General features: G+C 41.5%; 1 protein-coding gene across 1 annotated transcript; it reads right to left on the bottom strand.

The window, feature by feature from the left end:
* Positions 1–4,582: 4,582 nt before the first annotated feature.
* GJA1 (gap junction protein alpha 1) lies at positions 4,583–13,990 on the bottom strand. Its single transcript, XM_014966368.1, has 2 exons — positions 13,742–13,990; positions 4,583–7,661 (listed from the first exon to the last, which is right to left on the bottom strand). The coding sequence occupies exon 2, from the start codon at positions 7,643–7,645 to the stop codon at positions 6,500–6,502; it is 1,146 nt and encodes a 381-aa protein (XP_014821854.1). The 5' UTR covers positions 7,646–7,661; positions 13,742–13,990; the 3' UTR covers positions 4,583–6,499.
* Between the last annotated feature and the right edge of the window lie 4,345 nt (positions 13,991–18,335).

Here is an 18,335-nt window from a genome sequence, read left to right as displayed (position 1 = left end):
ATATGGCAGAGTACTCCCATTGAAACACTTTGAAGTAATGATGCATAGATAATTTTGAATATTCCCTTTTGAATAGGGAAATTCAAAGAGTAAGCAGAGCCTGTGTTTTGAAGAGGCCTCCCTGTGGAGGGTGTCCTATTATATGTAAATACCACTGAGAATAGCATGCAAATATGGTCATTAGTGAAGGTTTGAACTTTTCCAGAACAACTTCAATTTTGAGCCAAGCTACTTCAACCTTCAAAGGCAGTAAACTCTATGACTCAGCAGAAGCCGAGACTGAAAAAGCCTGTTTCAGCAAGGACCGGTGGTTTTAAGATGCTAAAGTATCCAGAGGCTTTTCTAATCCCTTAAGCTATTTTCCATGCTGTTTTCCTATTCAGTTAGTTGCAGATGTGTAAAAGAGAACCACTGCATATTCCATGATCACACTGTTTTGCTATCAATTGTCATTGTATTTCCTTACATATTTGGGGCTGTTTATGGTTTCCCCTCCAGAGCTTATATTATACATTGAAAAAGAAGGAGGAAGAGGATGACACTTCTACCCAAGCAAAGTTTAAAAAAGAGCTGATGAGAACAGAGGCACATTCAGCAGCATGAAAAATTGCTCAGGTGACTGGGATATGATAAACTTTCTAACAAAGTTGAGGAGGGGCAAAATGAAGATTTCACTCCTCAGCTGCCCAACCCAGCAGAGCTAGATGCATGTTATAGAGTATCCTACACTCCCTTGTGTAGTCCTGTGTAAATTTGACATGGACATCACATAAATGTATTTCATTAAATATACAGAGTTCACGTCTGTTTGTTAAAAAAAGCAAACCTTTAGATTACTTTTCATAAACTTGCCCCTGCCCTGAGTTATGGTAAAAAGAAAGTTGTGTGGAAATAGTATGATTACACATATTCAAGCGGTCACCATTCAGGACTTAGTAGCTTATACCCATAAGCTTTCCCTTTGCAGTTATACCAATGAAAATTAGATGTCGTAATACGTCTTTCTGGATCCAATCTGTTTATGTCTGAAACTGAGAGGAACTTTTACATTGATTTAAATGACTGAAACCCTGGAACTCATGCGAGCATTTTCTGTCAGTTCTAATAGGAAATATGCAACTGTGGTCTAGGCCTGTTTCAAGGAGCAATTTAAATGTCTGAACATTTTCCCTTTTATGCTGGTCTAAACTCACATGTCTCATTTTGTTATGCACATTTCCTCAACATAGTAGCAGAGAACCTGTCTTTTTAAGTGATAGGAGAGTCTGCAGTCACCAGAAAGCCATTCCTTTTGACCAGTTGACTCCCTTGATTATTACTAACCCAGTACAGCCTGTCCCAGGCCCTCTGCCTCTAGCAGCTAGCAGTAGGCTTCTTTAGCACTTAAAAGGAGTTAACACAAAACGATCACTGTAAAAACATGTCTGTCTTTGCTCAAGGTGTCTGCATTGCAAATTCCAGCAAGGCAGCAGGGCAGATGCAGCATTTTGGCCACTATGAGAAGAGAGTGAGGGCAGCCATTTTGGAGGCAGTTGGTTTTACCCGATTATTAAGCAGCTGTACCTACTTAAACAACTTCTAGACACAGAACCCATAGATAATGCTTACCATGTATACATGCACAGTGTCTGTATTGCTTCACAGGGTCTCCTGGTAGTGCTGGACCTTAGGAAGTATTTAGGGCAAGTTTAAGACAAGCATTCTTTTTTGTGTCTATCAAAATACCTTTTAAATAAGTACAGGAACCAATAAGCTCTTCCTGTTTCAGTCTAGTGATGTGCTAGCATCGTGTAATTTACATCTGACACACTTTCCAGGACTGACAGAGTCTGGGTGTGAATATGTCCTTGGGCGCAGTCAAAAACATATGGTTTAAGTCAGGGAAAGGCCGTCGCCCCTTTGCAGAGCTGATCTTATAGCCCCATATTTCTGGAACCATTATTTTAGAATAAATTAGAATAAAAATGGAGGACCCTCAAATAGTTTCAAGTGACTGAGCCAGAGAATATGCCTAGGTAGTGATTTCTCAGACATGACTTATGCTTCTGACCTTATTGTCTATGTTGGGGATAGAAATGAAAGTAATGTAGGAGTAATGTTAGAGTAGTTTCAACAGCTCTGTACAATCCAAGGATTGCTTTTTTGACAGAAATCCTCAAGGGCCTTGCACCCCACCTCAGTCGTTAGAGTCGTCTGGCAGATCTAACTGCAAGTTACTGGACTGAATAGCATGAGACAGAAAGGAAGACATCGAGGGACTATGGTCAATCTGACCATCTGTATAATATACTACATTTAAAAAAATATTGTATATTGGGGATATTTAATGAGCTCAGTATAAGACTCAGTCCTGACAGGTTTGGATTAGCAGTAAATAGAAAGAAAAAGTTCTGTGGGAGGAGGATAAATCTTATTTTCTGCCCTACTTTATTTAAATTCTGGAAAAAGAAGCAGTGGTAATCATGGAGGGATTACAAGAAAAATTAAACGTAGTCCTCACCCAGTGGGGTAGAAACATCCATCACCCAAACTGGAGGAGGCCTGGAGATTTTGGCCTGACGTACCCAACACTCCACATTAACCAGTCAAAGTAATTTCAGATTCGGATCAACTCCCAGGTCCCAGTTGCAAAGCTCTCCCCCTTACATCACTACATCTTTTTTTTTTTCTTTCTTCTCTTGAATCAATAACAAGCTGCAGAGAAGTTCTGAGGGAACCACCAGCCTGGTGGTAAGGCAGAGTTGAGCTGGGGATGCTGCGTAGCGCTGCAGGCAGCCGTGGCTCTGCAACAGTGAGACAAGCACATCAAGGGGTGTGACAGGTACACTCACAGTTTGTTCCGGTTCTCAAACTATTACTGTAGTTTCCACTTTAAATATGGAAATTTCTTTTCTAAATTAGGAAAGAACCTTCAGTGTGTGCTCACTGTATTTAAAACATCTTGAAATTACATGATCTGCATATAGACATTAGGCTGTCTGTAACCTGCCCTTCTAACTTTACTCTTTACAAACATTTCAAATTACTGGGGAAGGGTGGGGAGCCTTAGGATTATTTTGCCTTTTTTCAAAATACTTCTACACAACACATCAAAACAAATTTTAAATACTTAACAAGTTTTGAATTTGGGTTTTCTTGCTGTTTTCTTTGTAACCCTGCTCTTGTATTAATTACCTTCAGAGATGAGTATTTTTAAAACATCTTTTCCAGTTTGAATTCAGTATCTAATGTATCTTTCCACGAAGGTAGCACTCGCATTGTATCACAAGTTAATTCTTGTCAGCTGCAGACAATGCAACTGTTGCTGCAGAGATGCCCTGGGAGAAAGCGTATAAAGAATTGGAGGAATAGCATACAACATTATGTCACTGTGATGATTTTGAATGTGCACTAAATACAGTCCACAGAAATAAATTCTAGGTGGGAGAAATGTCCCATGGAATGTCTTTACTCTACACAAGCACACACATGCGTTACCACCAAAAAATCACTTGAAGAGCCTTGGCACTGAAGCACTAATTTATATCAGTTGTCCAAGGTGCTCCAAGTAACTGAGTCCTTAACTTGGGGTGTACCTGACAATCAGCCTGTCTAGGAGATGCTAGATTTTATCTCAGGGTGAGCCCTTCTCTGGATGCTTCTGTATCCACCTTTCCAAGGGCATGATCCTCACAAAATTCTTGGAACGCCCTTCCCTTCATACAAAAGAACTAGGACAAGCCAGTTAAATATGACTCATTGTTATTATTTAAGGAATACTTCAAGGAGCCATTCCTTGTGCTGGTGCTCGCGTAGTATCTCTCAGAGCTGTAAATCCACTACCACTGTCCTGGTGATTTTTCCCCTTCTTTACAAATAGATGGAGGAAAAATTTGACTTAAAATGACAAGCAAATTTGACAGGAGAAAGCTGTATGATAACTGCATGACAATTATATGTTAATTTTTCAAATAAAACAGGAGTTGAACCATCTTTGCTTCAGAATCCAATGCTGGAAAGTGAAGCACTGTACCTCTGCCTTAGTGATAGGGACCTAAACGGTGAAGCAGTAGACAGTGTGCGAAATCCCAGCGTTACCAAAACCAGTACCTTTCTCCCATTGACTCTGAAGGAATGAGGATTTGTTTACAGAAATTGAAACTGACTGTCAGTCAAGCAATCTGATTACCTGGGGAAACGTAAAGTAGAGGCAATGATTTCATAATGTTGAATGTAAGCCATATATAAAAATTGTTTGAAAAATTATGTGATAGTATCGTACTACTATCTTTTTTATAATAGTTTGCAAATAAGTATATATTTTCTGAGGCTCATGGGAAGATTTGAATTACAGCAGTTCACGCTAAGTAGGACTTTGTTCCAGGAGTGGCACAAACTGTGCTTGTTTTTCCAGTGTTGTGAGGGTATCTGAATCTGGTCCTGTGAAATTTCAGTTCAAAGTAAATCCAGATGGATTAAATCAAGAATACTGCTGAAATGCAGAGTGACTGGGGAAAAATGAAGAGAGAAGAAAGGAGTTTGGATGGTAAGACTAAATCAAAGGATATAGAGACATACAAAGCAGTAAAAGACAATTAGAAAATACATTTATACTAAATTAAAACTTTATTGACTAATGTTCTCCAGACAACATGATCCGATGGACTATGGTTGCATACATGCAATGAAGTTGAACACAACAGTAGTTTAACATGGAATGTCAAACAAATTAATATAATGTATTAAATGAAACAATTTATCTGTGTTGCTGCAAAACGAAAACCAAGCTATGTATTTCCTTGGTCAATCTGTGTTCAGCAAAGAGGCTATGCATTTGAAGAAACTGGTAGATTTCTTTAGCATATATTTCAAATAAATTAGCTAGAATTGTACTCTTTAAAAATCCTTTCAACTTCACTTGCATTTCAAACAAAATCTAAGTGTAAACACTAAAGTTGCTAGAGCCATCTAGAAAGTCCTAACTGTCAAAACTCGGAGTGGACATTACAGTCCAGTAAATGTGAATATTTAGAACAAGAAAAATACCAGTTACTGCAAAAGTCATGTAGGCATTTTATTATTAATCCAGCACAAAGCATTTCTTCTAAGTTTCTCACATAAAAGACTAAAGCTTGCTTACAGTACTACATCTTCTATCATTCAAGCATCATTATTACCTATCAGGGAGATTTGCTAGATGACCTAATGGGTCTTTTCCACCCCTAATTTCTACAAAAGAAAATCATTCATGCCAGCAAGAACATGGTTCGCTACATCCTGGGCTTGATCCTGTAGCCTTCATTCAGGCAAAACTCCCACTGACTTAAAAGAGAGATTTTCCAGAGCAAGACATCCAGGATTAGGCCCTTTTTGTTTTTTAAAAAGCATCCATTTAGGATACATGGAAATATTCTATAGAATTAAAAAAATATAATGACATGTGCTTCACTTGCATTGAAGGAATCAGAGAATGTAAACACCGTAGTGGCCCACGTCTTCACAATATCCATGAAAAAGTGTCAACTGCAAGTAATCTGTGTGCATTTATTTCTCAACGTATACTTCTAAGGGTGTTCTGTGTATACCTTTACCTGCACATCCACACACATATATACACCCTTAATATACATAAAGGTGTGATAAATTCACTAAAGGCAGTTGCTTGCCTGTCTCGATGCTTAAATCTGCAAGTGGCAGCAAACTGGGTTTTATATGATGCTAATTAGACCATACGTGAGCAGCAGGACATGAGTATTGCTGTGAGCAAGAGTGTGGATGCCGGTTCTACGAGTGTGGAGCCATCCTGCTTACGCACATCACAAAATCTACCTGCGTGAAGGGCTGGAAAGGCAGGTGACCAAAGTCATTTCTTGGTGGGCCATGTCTGAAATCTGAGTTGAATGATTCAAAGGCTGTAGCTTGTCCTCACAGGAGCCTTTCGACAACCTGGAGGACCACATAGGAAAGTTTACCTTCAAAGTGCACTTTCTAAGAATGGAATGTTCTTGACAGGGAAATGATCAGAGGCAATCCTGGACTTTTTTGCTTGTTGAATAGGAAAAATGTTTTCATCTTCAGGCAGCACTTCACCCTGACAAATGTGAGTTCAGTTATTATTGGGTTGTAGTATTACAGAAGATTCTTTAGAAACAAACACAATAGTACACACATACACATACACTCAGATATTTACAGCCTTTCTAGAAAAACAACCCCCTACCTTAGTACTGATTACCTATCTTTTTCCATTTTTTTTTCTTTTTTTTAGTATTTAAATTCTTTTAAACCAGCTACATTAAATACCAATGTGTACTGTACCACCCCACACCAACCCCACATCCCTCCCAAAAAAAACCAGCAAGTATTTTAAAAGTTTGTTCACTCATTTGTTTGTTTTTATGATTGTTAAAATCTCCTGCTTGAGACTGTTAAGTACCACCTCCACTGGAACAAGATCAGCACTGACGGCATCTTCCAATGCACGCCGTTTCATAGTAGAGCAAGTACTGCAGATAGAAGCTTAGATCTCCAGGTCGTCAGGTCGAGGCCTGCTGCTGGCTCGGCTGCTGGCTCTGCTGGGAGGCCTCTGGTCCACAATGGTGAGGGGCTGCAACTCGTGTCCCGACGCCAGTTTTTTCGTGTTCTGGTGCTCATCGGAGAAGTCGAAGGGCTGGGCGTGCGAGTTGGAGATGGTGCTGCCAGCCTGGCCCATCCTGTTCTGCTCCGCGCTGTAATTGGCCCAGTTTTGCTCGCTGGCTTGCTTATTGTAGTTACGACAGGAGGAATTGTTCCTGTCTCCGGTAACAAGCTTGTACCCCGGGGGAGACATGGGAGACAAGGGGGCGGTCGGTGAGGAGCAGCCATTGTAATAAGCGTATTTGGGGGAGCCACAGTCCTTGGAAGGGCTCATGGCACCACTGTGGGAGTAGGGGTCGGTTTTCCCTTTCACACGATCCTTGACACCCTTGAAGAACACGTAGAAGAGCTCGATGATGTTCAAGGCAAGAGACACCAAGGACACGACCAGCATGAAAAGGATGAAGATGGTTTTCTCAGTTGGACGGGAGAGGAAACAGTCCACTCTGTGTGGGCATGGCTCTCGCTCACAGGTGTAGATTGCATTCAGGCTAAACCCATAAATGTACCACTGTATCAGCAAGAAAGCCACTTCAAAGACAGATTTAAACAGGATGCTGATGATGTAAGTACGGAGCAGTCCCCCACGCATCTTCACTTTGCCATGCTCTTCAATGCCATACTTGAATTTCTTTATTTCTATTTGCTTGAGGTGCATATCCACATTCACACCATCATTTTGGACCACCTTGAGCTCTTCCTCTCTTTTGTTCAGCTTCTCTTCTTTCCTCATTACATAGAAGACGTGCGCCAGGTACAACAGGGTAGGTACAGACACAAATATGATTTGCAGAACCCAGAAGCGCACATGGGAGATGGGAAAGGACTTGTCATAGCAGACGTTCTCGCAACCAGGTTGTTGAGTGTTGCACCGAAAAGCAGACTGTTCATCTCCCCAAGCAGATTCAACTGCTGTCCCCAGTAGCAAGATTCGGAAAATGAAGAGGACAGACAGCCACACTTTCCCTCCTGCAGTAGAATAGGCTTGAACCTTGTCAAGAAGTTTTCCTAAGGCACTCCAATCACCCATCTTCACAGGATGCTGGCTAAAGAAGGACACAAAGAAAAAAAAAATAGTGATGGTTAAGACAGAGCTTTAATACCTTTAATACACCGAATCAGGTCAATGCTAATAAAGCAGTGACGTCAGCTTCATGTGTTTTACACGATCTGAAGAGAAACCAGAGTTTTAGTTAGTCTGCAGGTGGAGTGGGAAGTCAGGCAAACTGAAAAGAGAAAGTAACACATAACATCTCAAAGCACAATGAAAAAAACGGTTTCTAATTTCACTCCAGTTTTCAAAAAGTCCATGACAGCCCCCGGTTGCCAGCGTGGTTGGCCCAGCTTCCTTGGTGATAGCCTCAGTTCAATGATCTACACCTGCCCCAGGTAGAAAGCAGCTGTGACACACCGCTGAAGCAGGGTGTGGAAGTACATAGTGGCACTGCCTTACTATGCTAGTAATACGTGAAAGATTTCTCTCTTTCAGTGTGGATCATTCACGCTAATTTTTATGTTCACTCTCTAAGGGAATAAGAAAGCAAACCATAGTATAGCCTAAATACAAAAGGTTATACTAAGTTAATGTTAGGGTTGGATATCTAAAACTTTGTCATTGCAAAAGGCATGTTATTTTTCCTACAGCAAAATTAAACTGAGCTCTTGTCTATCACTACGTTGTGTGTAACGCATTTAAAAGTGTAGTTCCTAATGATGCCAAGTTTATACTATCCTCAACTTCAGAAAAAAATTGCTATCTAAAGAAAGTTTATACATTAGCATTTCCAGCACAAAAATCAAGGTTAGTGCTCTTTACCTATAGTTTATGAAGGAATGAAAAATAGCAAATATATGAAGCACAGCTAAGCTCTTGTTACCATGTTGGAGGAACCGGTTTCCTGTTTATCTGTGCTTACTTAATTTATTGTAGTTTCAGCTTTGTATTTGCATCTTTTGTATTTAAATTCCTTCACTTTGTTTTGAAAGGAAAAAAGATTTAGCAAGAAAAAAAAGGTAAATGAGCTCTTTCTGTTTTTAAAGCAACTCCTGGCGTGCAGTTTGCATTCCAAGTGTTGCACACTGCAAGTTTAAATTGTCTCTCTCCACTTGAGTTTTAAAGTGCGCATTTCTGGGAGTTTTAAAGTGTGCATTTCTGGGACACGGGCAGCTTCTGGGGATATCTCAAAATACATACAATACATTAAAGAAATGAAATGGTTTACTTGATGGTTTAGATTCCTAGGAAAAACAAAGTTCACTATAGGATTTTTATCAGCTGGAGAATGGTAATGTTATATGCATAAAACTTACATTTTATCTTGCCCCACATGAACAAGCATGTGAAACCAGGCACTTAAAAGGAAAAAGAATCACAGAGTTTCCCTTTTAAAATAGACACTGCTAGGTATAGGTATTTGTTCCGTGCACGCTGAGTAATGCCTTCCTGGTATTAATAGTTTTGCTAGCATCCAAATTATTTCCTCCCCTTCGCATCATGGATATATTCCCCAGTGAAGGTCATTTATAGAAAAAGCACTTCTTGGACAATTCATAAAATTGGAAATTTTAGCGCCGAGGAGATTTTCTCTCAAGAAGCAGTGAGTCACTGGAAACACAAGATTCTAAGTCTGGCAAACTCAAATCATAACAATAGGTGCCAAACAAAAACACACCGTTCCTGCCATCGGAAAGAGTCTGAGAGAGCAATGGGAGACAAGTGTTTAAAGTACTCACTCCCATCGCTCCCAGATGCCACTGATCTTTGAACCCCTGAAAAATACCCCAGGGCCGTTTCCTCAGTCCCTTCAGTCGCCTTGCTCTGCAGTTTACCCCCTGCAGCCCCTTCCTCTCGTCCATCCTTCTTCGCATGACTGAAGCCCCATCAAAGGATCGGGGCTGCCTCAGACTCTTACATCTGGGAGCCTCCGCTGGGAGGAGAACAGGGTGTGTTTATCTCCGACACATCCCTTCGGCCATCCCCACGGTGTGTTTATCTCCGACACATCCCTTCGGCCATCCCCGGCTTTAGTCCTTCCCAAGGAAAGGCTACTTTTTGTCTTTATGGGCTCAGGGTGGCAGAGAAGGCGTCGGGCACAGGAGCGCGGAGGTCTCTGGAAAGGCTGGAATGAAATGTGACCACGTTCCTCCTCAGGCTGGGATTGTTAAAACAGAGAACAGCCTGTAACTATACAACACGTGAAGTTTGTTTTAAAAGCAAGCTATTTGCTCCATGTCCTAGAAGTGGAAGCGGACAGAAGGAGCCTTTTTCAAGTAACAGCTTCTTGATTTAATTAGGCAGCTTTCCGATGATTTGAAACTACTGCATTAACAGACTTTCCTCAGACTCAACGTATTTTTTTACTGTCTAAATGTTATTTCAGATTGAAAGTTTGATTAAGAAAACAGAGGACGTGTTATTTCTAGGGAGTTATGTGTTGTTTGTTTTTTAATTACACTCCACTCTGGTCCATTAATGCAATGTGATTTACTTCAGTTTTGACCTACTTAATCCCACACCTGCAATATTTTGAGAATTTACTACCTATTTTTTAATTTGCTTCAGCATGCAAAATTGCTAAGTTTCATTTATGTCCTCTGGCAATATAAACTCCAGGAGGAAACATTCCATGCTTGAATTACTCATACATAGTTTTGAAAAGCGACTTTTTTTTAAAGAGATCAGTTACACACTAGCCTTTGCCAGTGATACAAAACCCCACATCAATTCAAAACATTGTACTGCTAATCAGATAACCTTGTGGTGGCACAAATATATTATTCCTTTGCTTAAGTGGATTCTGTTGCTTTATGAAACACAGTACTTTGCTTTGTTGTGCAGAAAATTCATTCATCGGCTCTAACTTGTTTGCTTTCAGGTCACCGAAAGACCATTTTTTATTAACTGATTACAGTATCTGTTTACTAGATATAAAAAGAGCTTTTGTGTCAAACAGTTATTTAAGTATTCTAGCTTTGTAAATAGTTTGAAATGGATGGACGATAACCTTTAAAAATAGTTCTTCAGCATTCTGGACTTAAACTTCTTTTAACGCTTCCCTTAAATGAGTCCACTGAATGACACAGGTTGATCCGATCTATTGGTACAATTTCAGTACTTCAGGAATTTAAGGATATGGCTGATGATGAGTCCATGCGTTTCATGAGTTCTTACTGATTATTACTTTACAGGATTATAACCTTTTTTTTGAGGCAGACTAATGCTGGCCTAGTAAACTCTTTAAAAGATGGGTTTCTTCCAGACCCTACTGTGTATGGGTAAAGATAGGAAAAAAAGCCATAGAGCAGCAGGAGATATGACAGCACTCATCTGCATGAGATTTGGATGACCACATATATAAGAAATTTGATTTGTAAGCCACAATTAAGAAACTCTAGAACTATTTTTTATGGACGGCATTCATCATGTCATCTGGTTCATATTTTCCAGGAGGAATAGTGCAAACTCAGTGCTGTGCTAACATGCCCAGGTCTGACTACAGCGTTAGAAGGTCACATGCTTGTGGATGGAAGAGCAGGAAGGGTTAGTATGGGATCTAAAATGGGATTTTGCAGCTGAAGCAGTTGGGAAACAGGCCAAAGTTTTGGTTTTCCTACCTTTCCTGCGCTTTTCTGTGTGCTCACACAGACGTAAACAGCCAACAAAAGATTCTGGACCTTGAACGTCAATCAGCTTGAGTAGTTCCCAAAAGCAACCAGCATTACAGAGAAAGCAGCCGGTATGTACAACTGATGGGATTTGGATGGCTTGGAATAGGGAAAGATAGTTTTCTGAAATCTTACAAAAATCATCAAAAGCCTTCCAGATGTTTCCCTGGAAAGGTTTAATTCACTTGTAGGTCTGCAGCTGAACTTCAGTTAATTTCATCCACTGGACAAATATTATCTACTAAATATTTGCACTAACTAGAATTTAAAGTGTCAAACTGTGTTTTGTTTATTGTCTGCTAGTATTGCTGGTGGTCAGCCACTAGTGGATCTTCCCTTATAGCCTCTCCTGTGTTGCACCCTCTCCACCTAATTTAATTCTAAAGCATAGTTGCAAAAGGACCCAAAGCAACCGTAAGCACTTTCTTAGAGATTTACTAATTGTACAAGTCAGGCCTACCCTCTGTGTTACTGCCCAGATTCAGCCCTCTCCTGACTCACTTGGAATTAAGAGAAGAAACACTGAATTCCCTGAGGGGACCCTGGGCCCTCTGATTTTCCTGCTTGCGGATTTTGAAATCTGGATTTCTAAAATGTACGTGTGACTTAAACAACAGACCAGGTGCCTCCATGAGAGATAAATTCAGTGGGTAACATGGGGAGGAGACACCAGAGACCAGGGGAAGGAGAGCAACTTATCTGATGAAACAGGCACATTGCTCAATGTCATCTAACCTTCCTCATGCCCACAGGAATCCTTGGCCTAAACCAATGTTCATTTCAGAGACAAATAAAATTAATCTTTCAGGCTTGCATAATATGAGAGCTGAGATAACTTTACAGTTTGCGCTCCTGAGTGTATAAGCAGACAGATTTATGTTGCAAATCAAATCCCTTGTGTCCTTCTCTTCCCTCTTCTGAACTCAGCCTGCTGCTCACCCCTCTCCCATTTGTATGCTTGTTAGGTATCATGGGTCAGTGCCAGTGTTTGGCTTTGAAGTTTCTGAAGGAAACACTTCAGTAAACATCCCAAAGACTAGAGGCTTAAATTCTGCAGCGTAGTGTGCTGTCCAGATGTTAAAAATGGCAGGATGAAAGCTTCACGCAAGTCCTCCAACTTGCTCCCAGCGCGCACACAGACATGCACACACACAAAATTCAAGCACAAGGTGTCCGTAGCCCACTTTTGTCGCCATCACCGGGGGGTTTCGTCATAAATCTCACATACAAAAATCAAAAGGAACTCCTCAGACAAAATATGCCACTTCGTGAGACCCGCTGGTTATCTCATGGTAAAATGTGAGGACACGCATAAGCACACTATATTCTCGTTTAAGAGTAGAACGTGTTACTGGATAAGATAGAAGCTGTGCTTCGTCTGCCTTTCAGCTGAAGGCTCTTTTTCCTGCCTCCTCGTGTTGCTCTTTAACTACTGGCAAGCAGCAGGCAACAATCGCTGTGAGGAATCACTCCAAGTCTCGCAATGTGAAAAGCTTTTTAGTTCTCCAAGAGATGCTGCTCAAGCATTTATTTCTCTGCATTTTGGTATTTAAGCCTTCAAGGTAAAATAAAGGGAATGTGTCATATTGGGATTATGACACGTATTGTGGATATTCTTGCACATTTCCTCTTAGACAACTTTCATTTATATCCACCCAAGACTTTCACAGACATTGCCAACGTGGTAAAGGCATATCATGATATCTCACATTCCTTCTCTAAAATCCCTCACCGAGGTTGCTAAAACAGAGTAACTATATACAAACCAGGTTAAAAATCCATAACCCACGTCTGGATTTTATCACATCTTTTCTTAAAAGAAAAGGGGAAAACTTATCAGGAAGACCACGTGAAAGTCACCACTCTGGTAGCTGCAGCATTTAACAAAGCACCTAATTAAGAACCTTGCCCTGCACAAACTATTAGGCATCAATCAGGATTTCCATATGAAAGCAAAATGTGTGGGGCAGAAAGGGGGACGCACTCGGGACAAGGTCTCCCTGTTACTAACTTCTGATGCAATTTCGGTACAACAGAGGAGACCTAAGCGCACCTCGGGGTTTTGTGCCTTTTCTTTTTTTTTTTTTGCTTTCTGTAAAAGAGCTCATTTAGTCACAGGCAAGAACACAGAGTAGCGATTTCACCCAAACACTAGCAACAAGTCTGCAACTCAGCGCTGCAATCACAACTTCATCGCAGTTTCCCTCTCAGTGGAGCAAGGTTAAAAGTTGTAGAAGTGCAATTATCCGCAGAAACGTATAGAAATACGACCAAAGAAAGCAAAGAATTCCTACAAGTTTGAGCTTAGCACTTTAAGAGAACTTATGCTTTTATGGATGTCTATTTTTAAACAAGTTCAACCATCAGCGCAGTAACACAAAATTCTTAGGGTGAAAAAAAAAAAAGCGTTTGCAGAAAAAGTGGTACACAAAAAGGTGAAAAAGGAAAACTTTCAACTTACCCTTGCTGATCAGCAGTGAAACTGGATCAGAGTACTTCTTTGGAGGGTTAAAGAAAAATGGAAGAGCACGTTCAGGCACTCAGACCTGTCTATTTAAACTTTAAAAGTCTACTGCTGTTTTGTATTTTTCATCCTTCCTTCCCCACTAATGAAAGAAAAGTGCTGATACCTCGTAAAAGTTTTTTTCTAACTTGGAACACTGGGAGAGCTTTTAACAAGTTTTTAAGGCTGTGAGTGAAAGAGGAGGGGAGAAAGGAGGGGTGGCAGCCCAGGAGGAGGGGCGCGCTGCAAATGGAGAGGAGGAAGGTGGGGGAGGAGGGAAAGAACTGAAGGCACAGCAAAAAACCAGCCCGCCGAGCAGGAGAGAGCGAAGGCGTGAAAGTCCACTCTTGCTGATGCAACAAAACAAACGCGAGGGCAACCAGCAGCCAAACCCCCACCACCACCCCCCGCCGCCATCACTGAGGGCACCTGGGTGGCACTTCATCCACATCTGGGCTCGCCCCGGAGAGATGAAACAACTCGGCTCCCTGGTGTGCACCAGGAGCTTCACTATGGGGAAAGGGGAAAATGCGTGGAAGGGATTAATGGGCAACCAGCCTGAGCCTCCTGGGTGCTGGGACTGGACCAGCCTGGCTGCTGGCTCCATTGCCTCCTCACCACCAGCGAGGAGAGGAAGCCCTCTCAAACCCTCTCTGCTGTGAACAGAGCTGTGTTTACTCAGGGCTATTTCCTTTACGTGCACACATGAAAGTACGCACCAGGAGCAGAGTGTTTGTTTCTACAGGCGATATCCATCACGTATTTTTTTATTATTATTTGTGTGTCTGTGTGTGTGTGTGTGTGTGTGTGTGTGTGTCCATCCCATGGGAGAAATGAAGAAATGATCTCACATTCCAGGAAACTCTTTCCAGGAAACTTCAGAAAATAAAGCATAGTACACAGAATCAGTCTTCAATAGTGAGAAGAAATGCTCCTCATATTTTTTGAGCGCGTTTCACAGAGTAAAAGCATGGTCCAAAACTGATCTATTCAATTAGAATAAAACTAGTTTGGCTTTGCTCCTGACAAGTCCCTGGTTAAAGACTCCTTGAAAAATACCTTCTCTGTAGAACAAAGGTTAATTTATTTCTCTGCCTGTGTTAAGCTCCTCACACATGGAGTCCAAGCTGCATTAGGAGTTGGTCCTGTACTTGTTCACGTCATGGGATATTAGCTCCTCTGTGGACGTGCTTCAGAGATAGCTCTCAATGAAGTTTCACATTTTGGGTTGTACCAGGCTCATTTGGTTTTCAATTCACGTTATTCTCATGGTCTGTCTCTGGGCCAAGTAGCATGGATGAGCATTTTTTTGCTGTTGAAAGGAATAAAGGAGGGGAGAAGTCCAGTAATGACCATTGAGTGGTTCCTAAATACAGGTCCTCTTTACAGTTTCTTCTTGAAATAATGAATATTACACTCTACAACACAACCTGGATGTTATCACTGATTTTTCACAATCCTTACCTACTTCTTTTCACCCAGAACTCTCCAGAGAACTAAGACAAGATCTTTGTAGAAAGATACTCAGCAGGGAGCTTTGAAGCTGGGAAGGTCCTGGTTCTTTCTCTGGAGCTGTTTGTAGCAGACCACACTGCCTCCTGTTTGAGAAAAAGAGCTAGTACACCACAACCGTACACCTTCCATCCTCCTTCCTCTGCTATGGACAGAGACGGCTGTTTTCCCTAGCTTGCCCCCTTTGCTTTAATACTGGCTGTTAGTTTTGACAGCTTTTTTAGTTATTACAGTTGTCCAAGCCATATGGCAGAAAGAGTGTTGTTTTAAGGTTATTTTTTCTCTTCACAGAGAAGGAGAAATGGAGCTTTGCGCCTAACAGGTCCTTCTTCTTCAGAATGAAAAAATTGTAATAGACAAACCATAGATTTTCACTGCCTTCATGACTATGGTATAGACAGTGAGCAGGGTACACATAATGCTCCTGATACTGCTCCATAAAACATTGGCTATTCTAGAGCCAAGTACAAAATGCCACCAATGTGGCTACGTGTGTGCCGGTGCTGAGACAATAAGGAGATTTGGATTGTCATATATGTTGGTGATAAAAAAGCTGCCCCTTAGGAAAGGAGAACTATGCCAGGAAAAGAGCCTTGAATTATAGCATGCTAGAATACAGTGCTATCATTCCCTGTCAAAGCTGGCAGGATCACAGGGTCCAGCTTACCCAATCTTGCATTTTTCCATGTATCTTTCTGTATGGGCTTTGAGTTTTTCAAGCATTCTGTTTTCAAAACAAGGACCGAGAAGTATTTCTCCACTTAAATAAACAAACATTGTTTGTGAGGAGCCCAACACTCTTCAAATCCACTTTGCAAAACTAAAATACATATATTGTTAAAAAGGGAAGGATAATTTTGCGGCAATAAGAAGCATAGCATTTGGCTTTGCTACTGCGTTATCTGCATGAAAAGGGAAAGTATTTCAAGTCTCCAATGTGATACTGTATAGAATTAGGAAGAATTATTATTAGTTCCAATAAAAATGCCTTGGAAATGTCTTTTAGAGTTCGGACATAAGTGTCCGTGATCACGTTTCAGAGCCTGTTACCATAACGTAATTCAGCTTCAGACGTTGCAATGATCTACCATTCCACAAGGTTACCAACAGTCTCACACTCATTTGCATTGCAGTGAAAACAAGCTTTTCAGATTGACCAAATGTCTTCACACACAACCCCGCTTCAGCTGAAGCTGTGTTCCACGGGAAAGGATGGGGAGGGGGGTGTCAGACCTGAGATGTTTGCAAGGCTGTTCCTAATGACAGGCTAAAAGATGGGTAAGAAGATCACAGTTAGATTTGAAGCCTTGTACTGTGGAACACAGGCTCTTTTTCCACCACAAAACTGAAGATTTTGCAGCCCAGAGCTCTCTGGGTCCTATATTGCCATCCCTTGGCGTTTTGCCTTTTGGAGCAAACGGCGCTACCTTTGTGAAGCAATCTTTTAGCGTGGCGGTGCTGGGACTGCAGAACCTGTTTCTCTTTGGTTTGGCAGGCTTCAGCACGGACAGTAAGGGCACGTTCGCACTGCGACCCAGTGCTGGAGCCCAGGCTCTGTCAAGTGCATCTCCAGGACTGAGCCGTGGGGTGACTTCCACAGGATTTCTGCCCACTCTCTCCCGAATCCTCGGCTGAATCAGTGAAATAGTTCAGAGCTCATAGTACCGCTGCTGCTTTTCCACACAGACGTAGCAAAAGGAACCATACATTGGATTGTTTAGCATTTACAGCCTCAGACACAGGTCCACAGTTAATACAGAACTCAGTCCACTGTTTTCTTTCTATTTATTTCCTGAACATAAGTACAGAACTCTATACAGAACCTTTTCCCTCCAAATATTTTCTCAAAAATATTTTAGTAACCTGATTCACCAGGAAAGCCCTAGTGAATGTTTCATTTGGAAAGCTCTCCAGTCCTTTGGCCATTACAAAATTTCCCGTTGATACCAGTGGGGTTCATGGTCTACTCCCAGCTAAGGATGTTTGTGATTTATGGAGCTCTTAAGACAAAGAGCATGTCTTCACTTGTTTTTGATTTGTTTGCAAAATTCACTTCCCAGTACTCCCATGCACCGCACTGTCCTCATCCTGTGCAATCTGGGGGAGTTCATGGACTGAGTAAACTGAATATACAATAAACTGAGATGAATATACACATGTAATACAGATTTTTTTGGGTACCTTTCAAGGCAGCTGTGCAGTCACCCACGTCCCTGGATGGCACGTAAGCTTCAGCACGTTTTCACCAATATCCCTTCTCACACATTTGGCTTTAAAGACAGACTAGTGAATAATGCGTGGCCCTGTTTCATGCCCTATTGAGGTAAAGCTTCTTAGAATGTCCAAGGAACAATAATGCGGTATTTCTTGATTACCTAAGCACATAAATGTGCAGACTAATGATTTTTTTTTTTTTAAAGCAGCCAGTGGTTTTCGCTTGTTTAAGGAATTTACATCATGAAGAAACATAATACAGCTTAGAAGTTGCTGGCCACAGCCCTTGCACATTCTGTCAGCCGGGGCAACTGGGCTGGAGCCCGCTGGAAGCTGCTGCACCCAGTGCTGGCAGGTCAGCAAAACACAGCCTTGTCCCCTTCACCTTCAAAGGGTCATTGCTTGCCCAGAGCAAAAGCAATTGTCATCCCTCAAGGTGGCAGCTGTTCTCACTTGGGTGGCACAGCGCACAGCACGTAAGGGAATATTTTCTGGTAATGGTAAGGATAGTAATAGTAAAAAGCAGGCTCACCACAAGAGTGTCTCTTATTGAACGCACTTGCCGTTCCTTGTTGAAACTGGTCTCTCAGATTCATTTGATACAGGGCTGTTAAATGTAGATATTCCTCAGGGGGAAAAGAGGCTTAGTCAGATTCTGCTCTTACTGATCTGCCTGCAAAAGAAAAAAACCTGCTATTTTATAAGAGACACCCTGCTGGAAACATATCAAGACTGAAGCACCTCAGATGAAAGTATGGAGGAGAACTCAGTGACAGACGCCACAGGATCTGAGCCCAGCCTAGCACATGGTCACTATTCTCTGGAA

The sequence above is a fragment of the Calidris pugnax genome, unplaced genomic scaffold, assembly GCF_001431845.1.
Source record: "Calidris pugnax isolate Ruff unplaced genomic scaffold, ASM143184v1 scaffold31, whole genome shotgun sequence".
Classification (NCBI taxonomy): domain Eukaryota; kingdom Metazoa; phylum Chordata; class Aves; order Charadriiformes; family Scolopacidae; genus Calidris; species Calidris pugnax.
This window is presented reverse-complemented; position numbering and strand designations above follow the sequence as displayed.

Bases quoted from the DNA above. Each gene is read 5' to 3' on its own strand.
- GJA1 (XM_014966368.1), bottom strand. From the start codon at position 7,645: ATGGGTGATTGGAGTGCCTTAGGAAAACTTCTTGACAAGGTTCAAGCC.